A 17723-nucleotide genomic window follows, 5' to 3' on the forward strand; every position below is an offset into this window, starting at 1 on the left:
TGACCAGAACCAGTGGTTTACTACAACCCATAATGGCATATTTGCATTTTGCTACTGCTACAATTGTGTGTTCTTTTTCCAGAGAGTATGATTTTTAAAATGAAAAGCATGCAAGTTAAAGGAAAGAATGTTTTGTTTTGTGACCAATGTAAGTTACTTCTGTAATTCACATTCACAGTGTTACCTGTGCTATAGGGCTCACAATCCAGATACTGCTGCTCCTATTACTCACGTATGTTGTGCTGACAGTTCAAAGCTGGACATCCCATTCTTACTGAAAACCACTTTTCCAGAAGCTCCTGAAGGAAGTTCCTAGTTACTTTCCCTTCCTGCCTCACTCCCAAAACCTTTGGTGCCCTTAGGAACCGGATCTGTTCTCAAGGGTAAATTTAGCTAGACCTCTGTATCTTAGATCGTACTTGCACAGCACTGCAAACAAAACAGTGTGTTTGTTTTGCTTCACTGAAGCAAGTCAGGAGCAGCCAGGCATAGCAAGGAGGAAACTTTACACTTGCCTTCAGACATAACTGAGATTCTGGGGCAGTGACTGACACTGCAGTGCAGCTCCTCTGTGCCTACTAGAAGCCATTTCCACAAGGTGCCCAGCGTTGTGTAACATCTGTGCCAGCATCCAGCACGCAGACTGTCTGCTACATACAGATCTCTTGACGTTTATAATGCTGTTTGGGATCGTGGCAGCTCACACTCTTCCCACTGCACAAGTTTGCAGAGGAGACAGCCACAGCTGCCTGTGTTACAGGTCTGTGGGTAGAAATGTGTAATGAAGGAAATGCAAATATTTTCTGAAGAAACTGGTGAGCAGCTTGACTCTAAAAGTTAACTGCATCAGGTTCCAGGGACACAACCTTGCTGCATCTTAATTCTAACCTCAATGGCTACTGGCAAGAGCAATTCTACCAACTCAAACAGAACAAACCAGAATAAAGGTGTGCAGGGGGGTGTAAAGAGTAGGTCATATTTTGTCTGTCTGCTCTACAGGTAAAAGCAACATTACATTTATTCTTCTAACAGTCATCTCTTGTTTATTCGAGTTTTCAGACCTTAGAATCGTTCTGAATCTTCACAGTATCTGTCCATAGAGTCTCAGGCAACCAAACCCCCAAACCCAGAACACCCCAGCACCGGCCAAGGTAACCCCATCAGCATTATATAAACATAACCTTTGCTGCCAGGTGGGTTTAAAACTCATTTAAATTTAATTCAGCTTTATCAGTGAACAAAAGTCTTTGCGGGCATACATCTCAGACACAATTGAAAACTGGCAACAACGTTGGTAATCTTGAACCAAATGTAATAGTATCAGCTGTTTTCATGAGTATAAAGCAAGAGTTCTGCAAAATTCCAGTAGTCCCAGGAAGGATACTTCTATCTCAGCAAATCAGTGATTTTATACAACTTGGTTTGAGGAGATATCAATTCCCAAGAGGTTGCTTGTTACAAAGGCACTTAAAAGAGCTGTCAACAGCCAGCTGCTCTGAAACACCTTAGGGCTGTGCTAGTGCTATCTGCAGCTGCTGGGTACTCTTAAATTCAAGCTTGTGGGCCAGCAGGAGCTGTACCCAAATCTTGCTAAGTATTAACTCCTGTTACATATGGCATCACAGAAAATGCAAATGCTGCTGTGGAAATTAAATGTTACCCAACAACTTGCCCCTGACTAGGTGTTAGGACACCTGGCCACCACCCAGCCAGGTTTTCTGTTTACCTCTGAGTCGTACAAAGTTTTGTAGCACAAAACTCAAATGATCATCTGTTCAGAACTAAACAACCAATCCTGGCAACAACAAAAAATAGAGAGACTTCAAGAATAGTTTGCCTCTATGGAACCTTGATTCCTTGTTGGTACGTTCAGTATTAAGCTGCAACTTTTTACAACACTTCAGAAAGAGCATCTAAAATTCAAGTCCTTTAGTAATTAGCCATCTAAATGTAGACACTGACACCATAGATTTGCTCTAGAAGCATTTTAATTTACAAACAGCAATTCCCATTGACTTTATACCATAAAAAAAGCCATTTACAAGCAGGAAACAAATTCATCAGAACAAAATAAAGCAGCACTGAAATATTCATGTCACAAATCTAAAAACAAAGTGAATACAAGAGTAAAATATCATTTGAATAAATATTTTAAAATCCATGCTATAAAATAATCCTTAATGGCAAGTTATTAATTGTTACAGCATCAGCTTAGCTAGCTTCATTTACTTCATATGGTGATGAAGTGTGGAGTTGTGAGGTTACCGGTTTATATTGCAAGATAATGACACCAAAGTCAAGTCATTCAAACTGTTCAATTATTTCTCATGAAAAACAACCATACAAATAAAAGTTATTTAAAAATACATTTTTTTTTCCTTTTTTGTGTTTTTTTTTTTCACCCTCCCTCCCCTTTTCCTTTTTTTTTTTTCCTCAGTCAGAAACAAACACTGTTAAAACCGTGCAACAGCTCTACCTCTAACCAGATGAACAACCAGAGGCTTGCAGCGCAAGGCCAGCGGCTGAATTCATAGCATATGTAAATGGGAGAGACAGCAGTTTATGGTATCAACCAGAGCAGGAGTTACTTGCACCAAGGAGAAGCAAACCTGCTCAGTTACTCAGCTTCACACCCCCTGAAGAAATACAGGAACACAAGTCCCAGGCTTACTTCTTTGTTTAGCTTTAGCTTTTTTTTTTTTTCTCCTCCTTTTCTTCTTTTTTTTTAACCTTTTTTTTTTTTTATTCCTTTTCTTAAATGTAAACTTGTGTAAGTCAACGCTGTCACAGGGATGTGCAAGTAGTATTAAATCTACAATATTAAATACAGCTATTCTGGCACTTGTTAAAATATATGTAAAATGCACACAGATTATAAACTTTGAACATTTTGAATGACTTTGCTAAACTTCCAATTCCGTCGCTGAGTATTATGAAATTTACAAGTCATGAAATAAAACAGATTCATATAAAGAATTTACATTAATTCCCCAAATACTTTCAAATATAAAATTTAATAAATAACCCTGACCAGTCAAAAAGCACCATTCAAGGGTAAAATTCCCCCTTGGAAAATAGATTAGGTGTTGCATATTTGAGTCCCTTTCGATGGTTTCACGTGAAACCTGTTTAGAAAAATGACAATAAAAGAATCACAGTAAACTAATACAAAAATTCAAATAAGATTATATATATATATATATATATTTAAAGGTAAAGCTCATTCAAATCTTTTTCCCAGCCCTTGATTTTATTCCTGCTGTTCTTCCCATAATTCAGCCTAACCATATTTAGAGGCCTCGCTGTTTTGTCTAAAAGTAAACCAAAGGCATTAGCATAAGCCATGACTTTATGCTTGGGAAGACTGCTTTAAGAACTATCAATTTAGGTCTACAGTATGATCTGCTGAACAGTGAACTGACAGTATCCTTTATGCTATTGACAGATTTCACACTCAAAAAAGCAGAGCCAATCTGGAGGCCTCGTTGGCCCAACTGAACTTCCAATAAACTGTAAGTATTTACAATGCTATTTTCTAAATGTATTTACAAGTTTAAAAGAAATAATATGGAAGATAACTGATTAAGAGAAAACTCAAATGCCTTTTAAAACCCACAAAACATTAGCAAAGGTAGGAAATCCTTTATTTTCACAGTTTGTCATTATAGGTTAAAACATCTAGAGGAAAGGACACTGTCACTGTTTTCACATTTGTCTAAAATTAAAAAGGTAGATTAAGAAGAGACTCAATTATGAACCAGCCTATGTAATTTCATGATTCATTTTGCTGTCAAATATTTCTTCACATATGTTATCAGCTTCTGCATTTATTGTAAATGAAATGTGTAACAGCTCTGTGCTAACTTCAAACTGTACAGACACCAGACACTGTACAGTACTTCCATAGCTTGCTTAAAATAACACAGCATACTCTGTTCTGGTGGACTTGTGAAATGAACTTCAATCAGGTAATGCTTCATGTTTCATGGCAATGTTCATCCTGGCATACCATTATGTGGCAAGGCACAATTTAATTGCTGCTGCCAGGTTTGAAGTTCGTTTTCGACCAGAGTCACACACGTTGTAAGTGTACATGTAATGCTCAATGCTGTTTTATGCTCACCTGTGTATGCATCCTTTGAAGCACTGCTGGACTTTACAGTACTGTGTTATGGCTTGATAATTATTAACACTGCTAGCAGTGGAGAGGGTAAATGGCAGATCCACACAAACAGGAGCAAGCAGAACTTGCAAACTGCTGAATCATGGTTTTGTAGAAAAAAAGTGATCACTTCCTGCCCCTTAACAGTCCTGTTACAATGATTTGAACCTGAACCTGTACAATCAAAGTGATGTTGGTTTGTTTTTCCTTTTCTTTTTGTCAGAGACAATTTTGGATAAGTCACTCTTTGGTAAACTCAAACCATTTAAACACATTTACAAATACAAAGAACTAGATTTTAAATAAGGTTAAGATTGTGACATGGAGAAATTCAAGAAATACAGAATCAGTTCCCATATCCTGCTATCCTCAACTCATACTTCCAGGGCAAAAATAAAACAAACAACAGAAGATCACACCAAAGGCACCACAGCACAGGTCCAAGATAAAGGGTTAAGAATAACTGTACATTTCTTGGATTTTGCATGTCTCAAACTTGTCAAAACACTTTCCTGTTTTTGTTTGTTTTGTTTTTTTTTTTGCATTTAATTACTTAAACACTTAGGAAAATAACAAAACAAAACAGTATCAGAAAACACCAACAAGTTTTTAAGTGGGTAAACATACAGACTACCTTCCCTAGACATAGACATACACTTTCCCTTACTGGAAACAAAAGTTCTACTGTTGCTTCAAACAGAGAAACACCTCTGCACCCTCTGCCTCTTCACTTAGGCAGATTGAGGACAAAGATGCCAATTTTGCACTCAATTTAACTGAAACTGCTCCAAGTGAAGCAGGTGGGTTTCATACTGTCAACCTGTATGATTTTAGTGAGATTAATTCTTATTGCAGACTGTCACAACATTAAGAACTAGTGTATTTAATAAAGCTACTGCACAAACGTGCCCCAACTTCATGGGAGCCAAAAAAGCTTTACAAGATACCTTTTTGCCTTCCCATTAAGCCAGGCAGGAGCTTTTATGGTCGAGATTTCAGGAGTCAAACGGCATCCTCACAGATTTATTTGCTAAACAAATATGTAAGGCCCAATTACACAAAAGCTGTATTTTAAAGGAGGCTGTGATTCATTTAACTCCGTTCTTCAGGTAGTATTTGACACAGTAGTGTTTGCCAGTTCAGGCTTTTGAGGTCTCTTAAGCTAGTGTGGTTTTTTTATTCCTCTACTGTAGTTGATTTGTTTGGGGTGGGGCTTCTTTTTGTTTGCTGTTGTGTTTGTTTGTTTGTTTTCCTGGATTTTTTTCATATGTTTCTCTTTTTACCTCATTATTTTTTTTTTCATATATTTCTTTATTTGCTTAACTCTATTATATTTCACATTTTCTATATTATACTGACCTAAAAGATGAAGTTAGCACCATATTGAAACAAAAAAAACCCCAAACCCCAACAACACAAAACCAACCCCAAAAAAACCCCCCAACAAAACAAAACCAAACAAAACCAAACCATTTGGTAAAACAAAAAGGTTTTAGAGTATTTTTAAAGTTGTTGGTAGTTCCTTTACGCAGAAAACAACCACTGAAAAGAGTAGGGAAGCCATAGCAACTCTGTAATACTCACACATGAAATAACAGACATATTGCTTGAAATTCCCATAGAGTATTTGTGTTGTTTTTGTTTTCTTTTCCCATACAAAAAAAAGTACAAATTCCAAGTGCTGACAGATCACTTGGAGCTTTAAGTAGGAAGTCAATGTGCACCTGAAAAGAGCTCTCTGTGAAAGAGACCTAGTAAAACACTGCTTGGAAATACTGTAGTTTAAACTACACCACCTCTCTCAGGTTGGAATCAACCTTGAAGAGCGATGAAGTTAAATTTAATTACCTGGTATGGTTCTACAGTACGAAATGAAGGTAGATTCTGAGGCCAGTAAAAACACATTTAAAACCACAATGCTACTTTAAGTTTGCTAAAGTTTTTTTATATATATATTTATATATATATATATATAGATATATCTATCTCTATATATATAAAAAGGTCAGCACCACAGGTTGTCCAGCTTGCATTCTAGACAACTAACAAAACCCCTCAACAATGTAACCATAATTTAATAGATTTATGGCATTTGGCTTACATATGTTATAAAGCAAAGCTATTAAAACAAGGTAATTCACTTTGCTCACTTTTGCACACAAAGTAATAGTTTAATAAAAGGAAACCCAAACAACATTCTTTAGAAACCAAAAACCATCCTCCCAAAGTCCAAAGTCCTAAATCCTCAGCAGAGAGGAGACCTAGCAGTTGAAAGAGTGGTACATGGTATAAACCTTGACATACTTTTACATTCACCTCAACCAGAATAGGAAAAGTGAAAGCATTTTATATATATAAAGCAAATTTATATATATAAACAGACTAACTACCAAAACCAGTTAGTGAAAGCAAACAGATTTCATCCTGACACATGGAAGAAACCAAAGCTCTAGCGCTGTCTCTCCCCAGGGCTGTGTAACTCATTACCAGCAACAAGATTGAAGAAATAAAGTAAGGGAGATTACAGCTTCTTGGTGTATCCAGCAGAGCTGCCAATCTTATTCTAATATCTTTCTCCACTGGAATCTGTGCCTTGCCAGATCAACCAGTAGGGTCACCTTAGCAGACTCCTCCTATCCTTTCCCCAGCACACTGTCTTTTATATTCTGAGCATCTTCAAGAGTGAAAAAAACAAACAAACCCACAACCAAACAACCCAGCTTCCTTCAAAAACAAAGAATACTTAATGTAGTCTTCTCCAGAAACCATTTCAAACTGGTTTCCAGAAGGTCAGGAAAATTAAAAGGCTGTTATACTGGTACTGAAGATTACTAAAAGAATAAAAGGTTTAAAAGATACATTAGAAATGTGCTTGTTTGTGTTGCACTTAGAATGTAGTATTTTAATCAGATACGTTAGACATTGCATGAATTTCCATACCAGAATCCATAACCTCAGAAACTGAAGCATCATTATCTACTTTCTGTTCCACAAATGCTTCTGTTCTGTCTGGAGACTCTACCCTGCTCCTTACTTCGGTTACCCCAGGGTGGTTTTTTCGCAAATGCTGGTTTAGTGTACCCTGGAAAGGAAAACATTTGCCACAGATCTCACAGCGAAAGGGCTTGTCATCTGTGTGACCACGAATATGATACTCAAGTTGGTCCTTGCGGGTGTATTTCTTCCCACAGAACTTGCACACGAAAGGAGTTATTCCCATGTGCAATCGCATGTGTCGATCGAGGCTCCCTTTCTGGTTGAAAGACTTCCCACAGTAAATACAGATCAGCCTCTCATTGTATGGATACCAATGACCTCTGGCATTTCTTTCCCGTGGACTATTTTCATATCCTGGGTTACTCACCATGGATTCACTGTCAGCCCCTTGCACCAAGCCCTGAACATCACTGTGCAAGTGACCGGTGGATACCCGTTTTTGGCGTGCACGACCCCCTCTGAAACAGCTCAGCATTGACCTTGAAGGACTTGTATTGCTCAGGCTTCCAAAGGTTTCAGACACACCTGTAGCCTGCGATGAGGCATGGGTAAACGAATAGACATGCTGTAAGACAGACCCATAGGAACCAACATTTACTGCCACCACTTGCTCTCCATCCACCATTTCTGTATGATATCCATCATCACCAAGGGAAGAGCTGTCAGAGCAGCTCGGCCTGTCAGACTTCTCCATTTTAACTTTCACCTCTGCAATCTGACTTTCCCTTACTATCAGGTCACCTTGCTCATGATCACCTTCAATCTGAATCTCATATTCAGAGATGCTCCCACTGCTTCCTCGATCTGAATGCCCTTCTTCTTGCAGACGACTACGTAGAGTTTTGCCAGGGGTAGTTTCCATCCTAAGGTCACCGCCTGCTGTTGACTGTCGCACCTGAGAGCAATAGGGGGGAGAGATCTCGATAGGGTTGGCAAAGTAGCTGCTGTCTTTAACTCCATTGCGGTTTTCTGGGGTTTCTTCAGCACCAACAGTGACAGAGTCAACCTCACCAACACTGATCTTTGAATGAATACTCTCCAGTATCTGTGTGCATTTGTCAATGACGCACTGCATCTGTAGAAAGCTAGCTGCGGTTAGAAAACTGACAACATCCTTCAGCTGTAAGGACATCCTTCCAGTGTAACAAAAAGAAAGCAACTGTTCAAAAACATTGGGATTTTTAATTACTGATATTGATAAGCCACTCATGGTGCTCAATGCTGAATGGTCACGGAAATAGGGAGAACTGGCAGCTAGGACAGCTTTATGGGCTCGAAACGGCTGACCCTGAATATGCACAATTATGTCACATAGCTTCCCTTGCAAGCGGAGTTCGTTTAACTGGCTCAGAACAGTGTTGCTGTACTCGGGCACATCAAACTGAATGAAACTGCTGCTGTCCATTTCTCCTGCTGCAAAGAGTAATCTGAAAGAAAAAAAGAACAAAAAAGAGGAGATTTACAACTGAGGATGAATGCAGAGGTTTTCCAAAAGAAATGCTTGCAGGTGTTGAAGTTAAATCACCAAACTGATCTAAGGTAGAGTCTTAATCTACCCATTTCTTGTATTTCTGTAATTTCAATTATTCCTCTGCAACATTCACAATTCAATAGCTCATAAGACATCACATACTCCCTGGGACAGTCTAGGTCCTAAAAGGAACATTGCGATTTCACTCCTTGGCAAGAGCTGCAGAATACTATCCCCACCCTCCCAAAATAAGATTAATTTCATAGTCACTGAGCAAGTTAACAAGTTCAGAGACTTTAGGAGGTCTTCAAGCCAGATAGAACCTCAGTATTTGCAGGAAATTGTGCCATTAAATTGCCCAAGAGTGATTTTGGAAGGTACTTCATGAAGTCTGAAGAACCTGGTAATGCAGAGTCACAGCCCCATACACAGTCTGCGTACACACACAAATATGTTAAACACACATTCCTTAGGTCTAGCTATGTCAAATTGAATTCAGAAGAGATGAATATATTATGCCAGTGACATTTCTGTTTGAGCATCTGCCTTCTTGAAAACTAATTTCAGTAATTACTTTTAAAAAGCAAAAGTCAATCTTTCAATATTCACAATGGAAACCAAGGAAATCCTAGTGAGAGGAAACATTTAAATGTGACTCGCTTCCAAACTATTCACCCAGTATGTCAGAGGTTCCCTGATAATAATGAATTTGGGTCAATATGTGAGGCAACATTTGAAGGAAAAGTTTTTTGAGCCACCCTTTTAATTTTTAAAAATCTCCTTTTGTGCTTTTTTGTTTTAGATAAACCATGATGTGAACTCTGAAGCTCAGCTGACAGAGCACTGAACTCCTGGTTGGAATGATTCAACACTCAAATTCTGACTCAAAGGCCATGGGTACTCAAACTTGCCTGACATTGGCAAGGGGTGTTCCAAGGGGCTTTAAAGAAATGCATACATTTCAAAACAAGAGTTAAAGGGAAGCACTTTAGCCATCTTTCATTGAATATGATCATTAAAAGCACACATACAGTTGTCCCCCTCAGGGTGTCTATCTGTAGCAGACATCACCTTACATTTCCAAGACTGGGCCCTAATCAATTGCCCAAGAACCTGCAGACTTTTATTGCTATGCTTGCTGTTATTAATGCAGAAGTCTAAACACATAATATTGCCACCATACCTGCTTTTCCAATTGAACAAACAGATCTCAACATCATCCATTGACTTCTGATGCAGGAAGCATGTCCAATGTATCACAACATACTAGTGGATTTTTGTTTCTATTTATGTCTTATGTTACATGCTGTAATGGGACATATGAACAATTTAAATCAAATGATGAAAATTCAGGCACTCTGAAAACAAAAATCAACAGGTATGTAAAAAACCTACAAGGAAGAACTGGAGCTGTATTAGCTGTCACTTAAAAGTAACATTCATCATCTTTACACAAGGAACTTCTTTTCAGCAGAAATTTTACAGTTATATATCAAAGCAGGGAAGAAGATGCCTTACATGCTCTTGCATCTGAGCAGGGAAATAAGGACTAAAAGGTGGTTACCAGAAGTGACACCATCGCAGCCATCTATACAAAGACAGCTTCAGCAAGACAGTGCTTTTATTCAGTGAACAATGCTACAAAATGATTCAGAGCTTGTGAGCTGATGCAAGTCAGACATAGGTCAGAAATCAAACATTACAATGGTCAAAAAAACCCCAGTCCAACATGGTGTAGTTAAATGTCACCCTGAGAATCCCTGCACATCATGCAGAGAACCACTGCTCAAGTCCCTAGCAGGTGCATCCACTCCACTGGGAAGACAGTTAGGACACGTTTGACAGCTTCCCTCTCATTTGACAGGGCAGCAGCTTCCTTACAAATCCAACAATTTTAATTTGTGGGGCTTCTGAGCTATGCACAGATGCAGCATCAGGACATTCCTGATTAAGCTTCTCTTTGCTAAGTGGAGGAAGAGCTTTTGGTGACCTGAAGTGACACAAACTGACAAGTTATCTAGGCTGAGGACTGTGTACCAACCAAAAGACCAGTCCCCAGCAGCCCTGATTTGCCATAGATCAAAGTGTTTAAGATTTTCATAGGTATTACATATCCAAGATATTGTCTGAAGGCTTTCTAGTTTTAAAGCACAGGCCAGAACTGGACTCTAGATTCACTAAGTCTTTGCAGGGCTCTGCATTGAGCCTCCTGTCTATTTTTGTAGCAATGATCCAGTCACTCAGAAGAATGATACCAATTCTCTTTGCCTCTGCATTACATTTATTCATCAGAGCTTTATACAGTAAACATAGCCCAGAGTATGAATTTACTGGCAGTGGAAAGCTGCCCTATGTCTTCAAACAAAAGTGCTGATTGAAACAACCTGTGAATGTGTGAGTGAGAGGCACTTCACATTTCTCATTAGATTTGAAAAGAAATTGGCTTCAAAAATTATGCTCTCTCAAAGCTCTTATTTCACTTAAAGCCACAAGAATAGATGGTGACAAAACACATTTGGTATTTAATTTTACTGACATCATACAGTAGCAGCAGGGAAGCATCATATAACTACAACACGAAGTTGTGCATCTGCCAACGCCGTATTAGTTTCTGCTTCTAAGTCTGCACCTGTTTCATTTCATTCCCTCACTGATGTACAATTTGCCATCCTCAGGCAGGTGAATGATACAAATTATGCTCATGTTAGCTCACACAAAGGTGTGAGAACAGATCCCTTGCGTTCTCTTTCGTTAGCTCAGCAACACGGGGTCCTTAGGAAAAGCCACGTCACAAATCACCACTATTGCAGTGTGTGTCTGAAAACAGGGATACAGAGAGAAGTTAGGAGGGTCATAATGCAAATTAAGGCTAAAATGGAAAAAAGTGGTCCATGACACCAAGAATGGACACCTCATATACTACTGGATCAGGTGTTTGTATAAAGAGTTGACTCCTCCCTTGCATTTCAGAGGATTCAGTGTCTACTACACCATCTGTGAGAACACAAAACATTATCACAAAAACCGTGTCATCGCTCAAGAGGACTTCAATCTTCATCATTCTCACTCAGCTTGCACTTGCCTTCAGAGTACAGCAGCCACAACTGATGCTAGCTGTACCAGAGAAAAACTGCAACCAGCTGTGTCCCAGCCTAGGGTCATTTCTAAGATGTTCTTAAATAATCTCTGACAGCAGGGAAGACACTGATCATATAATCTACTACTACCTCTCATAACAGCAAGGTATTATATCTCTTTTAAAAGTCATAGTATCATAGTATAGTATCATAGTATCATTCAGGGTTGGAAGGGACCACAAGGATCATCTAGTTCCAATCCCCCTGCCATGGGCAGGGACACCCCACACTAGATCAGGCTGCCCAGAGCCTCATCCAGCCTGGTCTTAAACACCTCCAGGGATGGGGCCTCGACCACCCCCCTAGACAACCCATTCCAGGGTTTCACCACTCTCATGGTGAAGAACCTCCTCCTCACATCTAGCCTGAATCTCCCCACCTCCAGCTTCATTCCATTCCCCCTAGTCCTATCACTACCTGAGATCCTGAGAAGTCCTTCCCCAGCCTTCCTGTAGGCCCCCTTCAGATACTGGAAGGCCACAATTAGGTCACCTCGGAGCCTTCTCTTCTGCAGACTGAACAGCCCCAACTCCTTCAGTCTGTCCTCATAGGAGAGGTGCTCCAGCCCTCTGATCATCCTTGTGGCCCTTCTCTGGACACGTTCCAGCACCTCCACATCCCTCTTGTAATAGGGGCTCCAGAACTGGACACAGTACTCCAGGTGGGGTCTCACCAGGGCTGAGTAGAGGGGGAGGATCACCTCCCTCGACCTGCTAGCCACACTTCTCCTGATGCAGCCCAGGATCTGATTGGCTTTGCGGGCTGCAAGTGCACACTGAGAGCTCATGTTGAGCTTCTTGTCCACCAGCACCCCCAAGTCAGCACACACTGCCCTAGGATGGCCTTATGTAGCATGACACAGAACTGCTGCTTCACTGAAAATCTGCTACTGTTTTTTATAGATTTAAAAATCAATCACACTAAAGGTTTTCCCACAAATACAATAATTAATGAAACTCGAGCCTTGTGTACTTCCAGCTCATCTAGGTAGTCTGTTTTGTGGTCTGTACAACACACTGCCAGAAGCATCCTCCTGGGAACAGAAAACACACCTAATGACACACTTCTCCATGTAATTTATGCACTAAAATCATAGACACATATAGACATTTATATTTATAAATGCAAAACAAATCCTTTAAACCACAGAAAGCATGACTGGGGGAATGTTTCCACTGGGTGCTTAAGGGAACACTTGGAGCTTGAAAGAAGGGACACATACAGTAAGGCTTTGTGTACTAACTAGATTTTCCTAAACTTTAAATGCACCATGTAGAACTAATGTGCACACCCTGAAGACTCCAGCTAGAGACTGAAATTTTGCTATCTCAGAATAAATAAGTGACTGTCATGGACTCAGGGGGAGGTTTAAAAAAGAAGTTGATACGCAGATCCTAAGAGATGCTACAGCACAAAAGAAAGTTGTTACAATTTCCATTGCAGCCATGAAGTTTCTTTTGTTTGCAGCTCCTCCAATAGGATCAAATGCACTTTATGGCACCTTTTACATCTAGAGTGATCTTAAAAGCCTTTCCAGTTCAGTCCAACACATCAGTCTGTTAGATTCACCTCTAACAGGGAAATAAAACTGCCAGCAGAATTGAAAACAGCTAGCACAAGCCTGTGTTTACATACAAACTCCTTGTCCATACTTTTGTGAAGCTCAGTCCTGTGCTGAACAGTCCAGAGTACTGCTGATTCCTGATTCAAAAGCCATCAAAACCACACCATAAACAGGAACCAAATTACCTTTTTTCTTAGTCTAATAACAGAGTAATGCATAACATTGAAACAACTTCATCTCTCAAAAATAAATGGCTATGGAAGCAATGAGAAACAGGATTTCAAATCCTTATTCCTCTAAATGTCAACCATTCATGAATCACTCCAGATTTAATCCACAGTGTCTTAAATTATGGGCAAGTTGGAATTAGGCTTAAAAAGGTGCCTCCTGAAATCAAAGGAAATACAGACAGTTCAGCTAAAACTTGAAATACTGAACTATCTGTCAGGCATACAGTAAGAGGTGACTGTCTTATTATTCACAGGAAAACAGCTTTGAAAATGAGTCTGCTTCACTTCTGTTTCAGGCTAAACTACAGAATCTGTTCTGTGAAGACAACACAATTTAAAGCTTTGTTATATTAACACACAAAAATGCAAGAAACCCCCAGTTTCCTCCCAAACTGAAGCCAATTAGCACAGGCTGAAATGCAGTTACTAGAAAACTTAGCTCTTGTATTTTCACCAGAAGATCCCAGAACACTACAATGAAAGTCCAACTAATTATTTCTTCTCTGCAACACCCAACGTGCTAAACACCTACAGTGAAATTCAAGAGTGAAACTTGTCTGTCAGGCAAACACTCCTACAGTGCTGCAGGACACAGCCCCATCATTTGCAAGGCTGAGCCACACAGTAAAGCACTTGCAGCAGGAATCTTCTAACTAATTCAGCCTTTTGTCTAACAAAACTTGACAAGGATTTATTTTCACCTCACCAGGGTTCACATCTTGAGTAGAAAACCACTTGAAGGAGTGGATGATTTTCACATCAAAATGTAAAATAATTAGTTTCTCTATGTATATATATGCACACACACATTCATGCAACACATGCTAACAGTGGTAGCACTACAAACTTCTTTCCAATGCTTAGTATGGGGCAGCAGGGAAGTTTTTGGAACTGTGTATTTAGTGTTTCATAGAAAAAAAACCCAAACAACAGGAGCCTCTTATTAGAGCAAACACCAAAAGAAAAGCAGTTGAGAAACTCAAATCCAAGGGCCACCTTCATCCCTTATTCTCAAATTGTCTTCCTCACAGTTGCCTGTCTGTATGGAAGTGATTAAGAGTGAAAATGAAACAACTACTGAGGCATAAACGAAGTTTTACCCAGCAATTAGAAACCTCAATACAAATAATCTCTAACTTCTGTTTCTAGAAGTTACTAAAAAAAGCAGCTACAGGTATGTATCTGTTAGTGAATACAGAAAAAAAAGGGTACTAGAAGGCAAACTGGAGACAGCCAAGATAGTATTGCATCAGACAAATAAAACAAAGGGGCATGCTTATGACACAAACACTTCAAAATCAGCAAGATCTTGCAAGTAACAATCTCAAACTTTTATCCTGTGCATAAATTTCACCATATGCCCATCATGTAATCCTAAATAGTTCCTGTCCACAGTTTTTGAGTATCTGACAACTTTGAGATGCATGCTTTAAGAAGGCACTGTCAGTATAAAAAAAACCACCCAACTGACAGCATGAAACTTGCTGTTTATATGCCCCAAACTTCAAGAAGTGGGGAGGGAGAGGGCTTTTGTACCTTCTGCTATTACAGTAATAAATGATTTGCTACCAGAGGTAATTCCTGGCTAGTATTATGCATTTTTGGTTTTGAAAACCTCAGTCACTCTTCATCAAATCCTAACTTTTTGGCTCCTGTGTTTCATTTAAGCAGTGAGGCAGCTGTATTTTCTAGGTATCAGCAACATTCTTTTGTACTATACATATAAAGCAGCTCTAAAGGACACATTTCCATAGTATTTTCCCAGTCTGTCACTTCTGACAAACTGGACAGTTTGTAGCTCTCACTGAGCAGGGAAGGAACACATCCTGACTCCAGATGCTGGGAATTCCTTAACACGTAACAACAGCAGAGCTAATCCTATGCCACCTTTTTGCTCCTGGCAACCAGGCGCTCCCACATCGATGTTTCTGAGAATGTTCGGGCTTGTTTCGAATTCACTCCCAACTCTAATTTATGCTGAAATCGATCAGATTCGGCACGCTCTGCACACCTGCCGGGATTGTGAGGGGCCTGTGCAAGGGCAGGGACTGGGGCTCCGCTAGAGCTCTCAACTCTTCTAACCGAGCGGCAGCAGCTGAAGCGTTCAGCCAACTTCTGGCAGCGGCACTGCAAGCGGGGCCGGGCTCAGCCCGTCTCAGCCGGCCGAGCCCCCGTGCCAGGTATTTCATGCCTCGTTGGGTTAACAGCAGAGCGAAACAGACGCGCGTCCTGCTCTTTGCCAGCCAGCCAAAATTACTCCGGAGGCTCAGACTCAGGTTACGCGACGACAGCTTCTGACGAGAGGAGGCTGTAAGCAGCGCAGCCTCGCCGGAGCCGGCATCGGTGGCGACAGCAGAGCCACTGTCGCCGCTCCCAGGCGGCCCGTGTCGCGGCTCGCCCCCGCGGCAGCCGGCCAGTCGCAGAACCGCGCCCTCGCCCGCTGGCACAGCACCGCCGCTGAGCCCTGCGTGGCGACCGGACTGCCCGGCCGGCCGCCGGCCAGCGGCCGCCGCCCCTGCGGGGCCTGTCAGGGCGCTGGGACCCCCTTTCCCCAGAACGGCCTCCGTCCCGCACGGGAGCGCCGCGCCGGGCCCTGGACAGGCGCCCGCTGCAGTGTCCCGGCCCGCCTGCTGCTCACCTGGAGCTGTCAGGGTCTCTCACATGGCGGGTCACCGGCCCGGCCCGGCCCGGCCCGTCTCCTGCCCGCTCCCACCGCCGCTTCCCGCCCGCTCCCACAGCTACTCGCACCCGGAACTGATTCCGCAGCAGCGCTTCCGCTTCCTGGCGGCGCGCCCCGGCAGCGGGCGGAGCCACCGCCCCGCCCCGGACGAGGGCGAGAGGGGGACTCCGCGTACCGGCGGCGGCGGCAGGGGCCGGCCGCTCCCCCCGGGGCCCCCTTCCCGTTCTCTGAGGCGCGCGATGCGGAGCCGATGCCCCTGAGCCCGGCGCCTGTACCGCGGCGGGGAAGGCTGAAGGTCCGGCGGAACACCCCCTCGAAGACGCAGGCAAATCGGTTCCTGGGATCCTTGCGGTGTTCGGGTCCAGAACATGCGCTCAAAAGGACCATAGTGGAGAGCGTCAGAAAATTCAAACAAAAGAGCTAGAGATGGCAGTGGACAGATTAGCAGCACATCATCAGTGTCCCTTCAGGAACAGCACTATCTGCCTTTGGAAAGACCCATTTTTGTGATCCCAGGATTACACTCATCTGGGTGCACTGATGCAGTCAGGAGGATGGGGAGAGGCACCTCTCCCAAGTTGTGAGCCACCACCTTTACTGAGCAGTGTGAGGTACTGCTGGGACGTCCAGAGGGTCTTTGGACATTTTCTGGAGGCGTGTCATTCTCTATAAAACATACAGCAGTCTTCAGAATTGAGATTTTACAGGGTAATCAGATAAAAGTAGTGGCTTTGGGGGAGCATCCAGACCAGGGCATCAGTAACAAGGTTAAATAGCAGACACAAATGGTAGTTTGACAGACAGAATACTTTGGGTTTGTTCTTACATGCATTCAGCAAAGTGTAACCAACAGCAATAGGAAATAAATGTGCTTGTACCTTACTTCATTTACAGTTGCCAAAGACTGACGAGTGTGGTACACAAATACTGATTTCTCCAGGAATTAGCTGAATATGCTTTAAATGACAGTGAGCTCATTTTCTCTGCACATAGCAAGCACTGAAGTGCTGAGTAAGAAGCACTAGCTATGCAAGTTCCATGAGGACTCAATAGATGGTGGCTGGACAGAGTTAAGTTCTTTAGTAAGAGCACCCAAATTTAATTATTTATTTTATTCAATTTATTCAATTTATCTCCTTGCAGGGAGATAATGTAAACAATTTTCAACACTTTCAGTATTCCTAAGGTTGGAAGAGACCTCAAAGATCATCCAGTCCAACCTGTCACCACAGACCTCATGACTAGAGTAGATAGGACACTACTGCCCGCTGCAGGCTTGAACTTCTTACAGTATGAAATTTCTTTCATACTTAGAGAAGAAAAAGAAATCCCCACATTATCTGCATTTACTTCAAACCTACCTGCAGGCTTTTTGGATATGCAGCTGCACCTTCTATGAAGTCAGTGATGTGGGAAGTTCTTAAGAGCCTGGTGATCTTCCGAGACCACCATTCTGCAACAAGCACTGAGAAGAAATTTGGA

The 17723-nt window shown here is 41.6% G+C and overlaps 1 protein-coding gene across 3 annotated transcripts; it reads right to left on the bottom strand.

Moving 5' to 3' along the window:
* Positions 1 to 1970: 1970 nt before the first annotated feature.
* On the bottom strand, positions 1971 to 16298 carry ZBTB34 (zinc finger and BTB domain containing 34). 3 transcript variants are annotated; one of them, XM_068155703.1, is made up of 4 exons: positions 16200 to 16298; positions 9814 to 9936; positions 7527 to 8586; positions 1971 to 7244 (listed from the first exon to the last, which is right to left on the bottom strand). In XM_068155703.1, the coding sequence occupies exons 2-4, from the start codon at positions 9852 to 9854 to the stop codon at positions 7065 to 7067; spliced, it is 1281 nt and encodes a 426-aa protein (XP_068011804.1). In that variant the 5' UTR covers positions 9855 to 9936; positions 16200 to 16298; the 3' UTR covers positions 1971 to 7064. The 3 variants fall into 3 exon arrangements, with proteins under 3 accessions (XP_068011804.1, XP_068011801.1, XP_068011802.1); XM_068155700.1 differs by having other exon boundaries at positions 1971 to 8586; XM_068155701.1 differs by lacking the exon at positions 9814 to 9936 and having other exon boundaries at positions 1971 to 8586.
* Positions 16299 to 17723: the final 1425 nt, after the last annotated feature.

Source organism: Melanerpes formicivorus, unplaced genomic scaffold, assembly GCF_026170545.1.
Source record: "Melanerpes formicivorus ecotype bairdi unplaced genomic scaffold, bMelFor1.0.p_v2 SCAF_33, whole genome shotgun sequence".
NCBI classification, from domain to species: domain Eukaryota; kingdom Metazoa; phylum Chordata; class Aves; order Piciformes; family Picidae; genus Melanerpes; species Melanerpes formicivorus.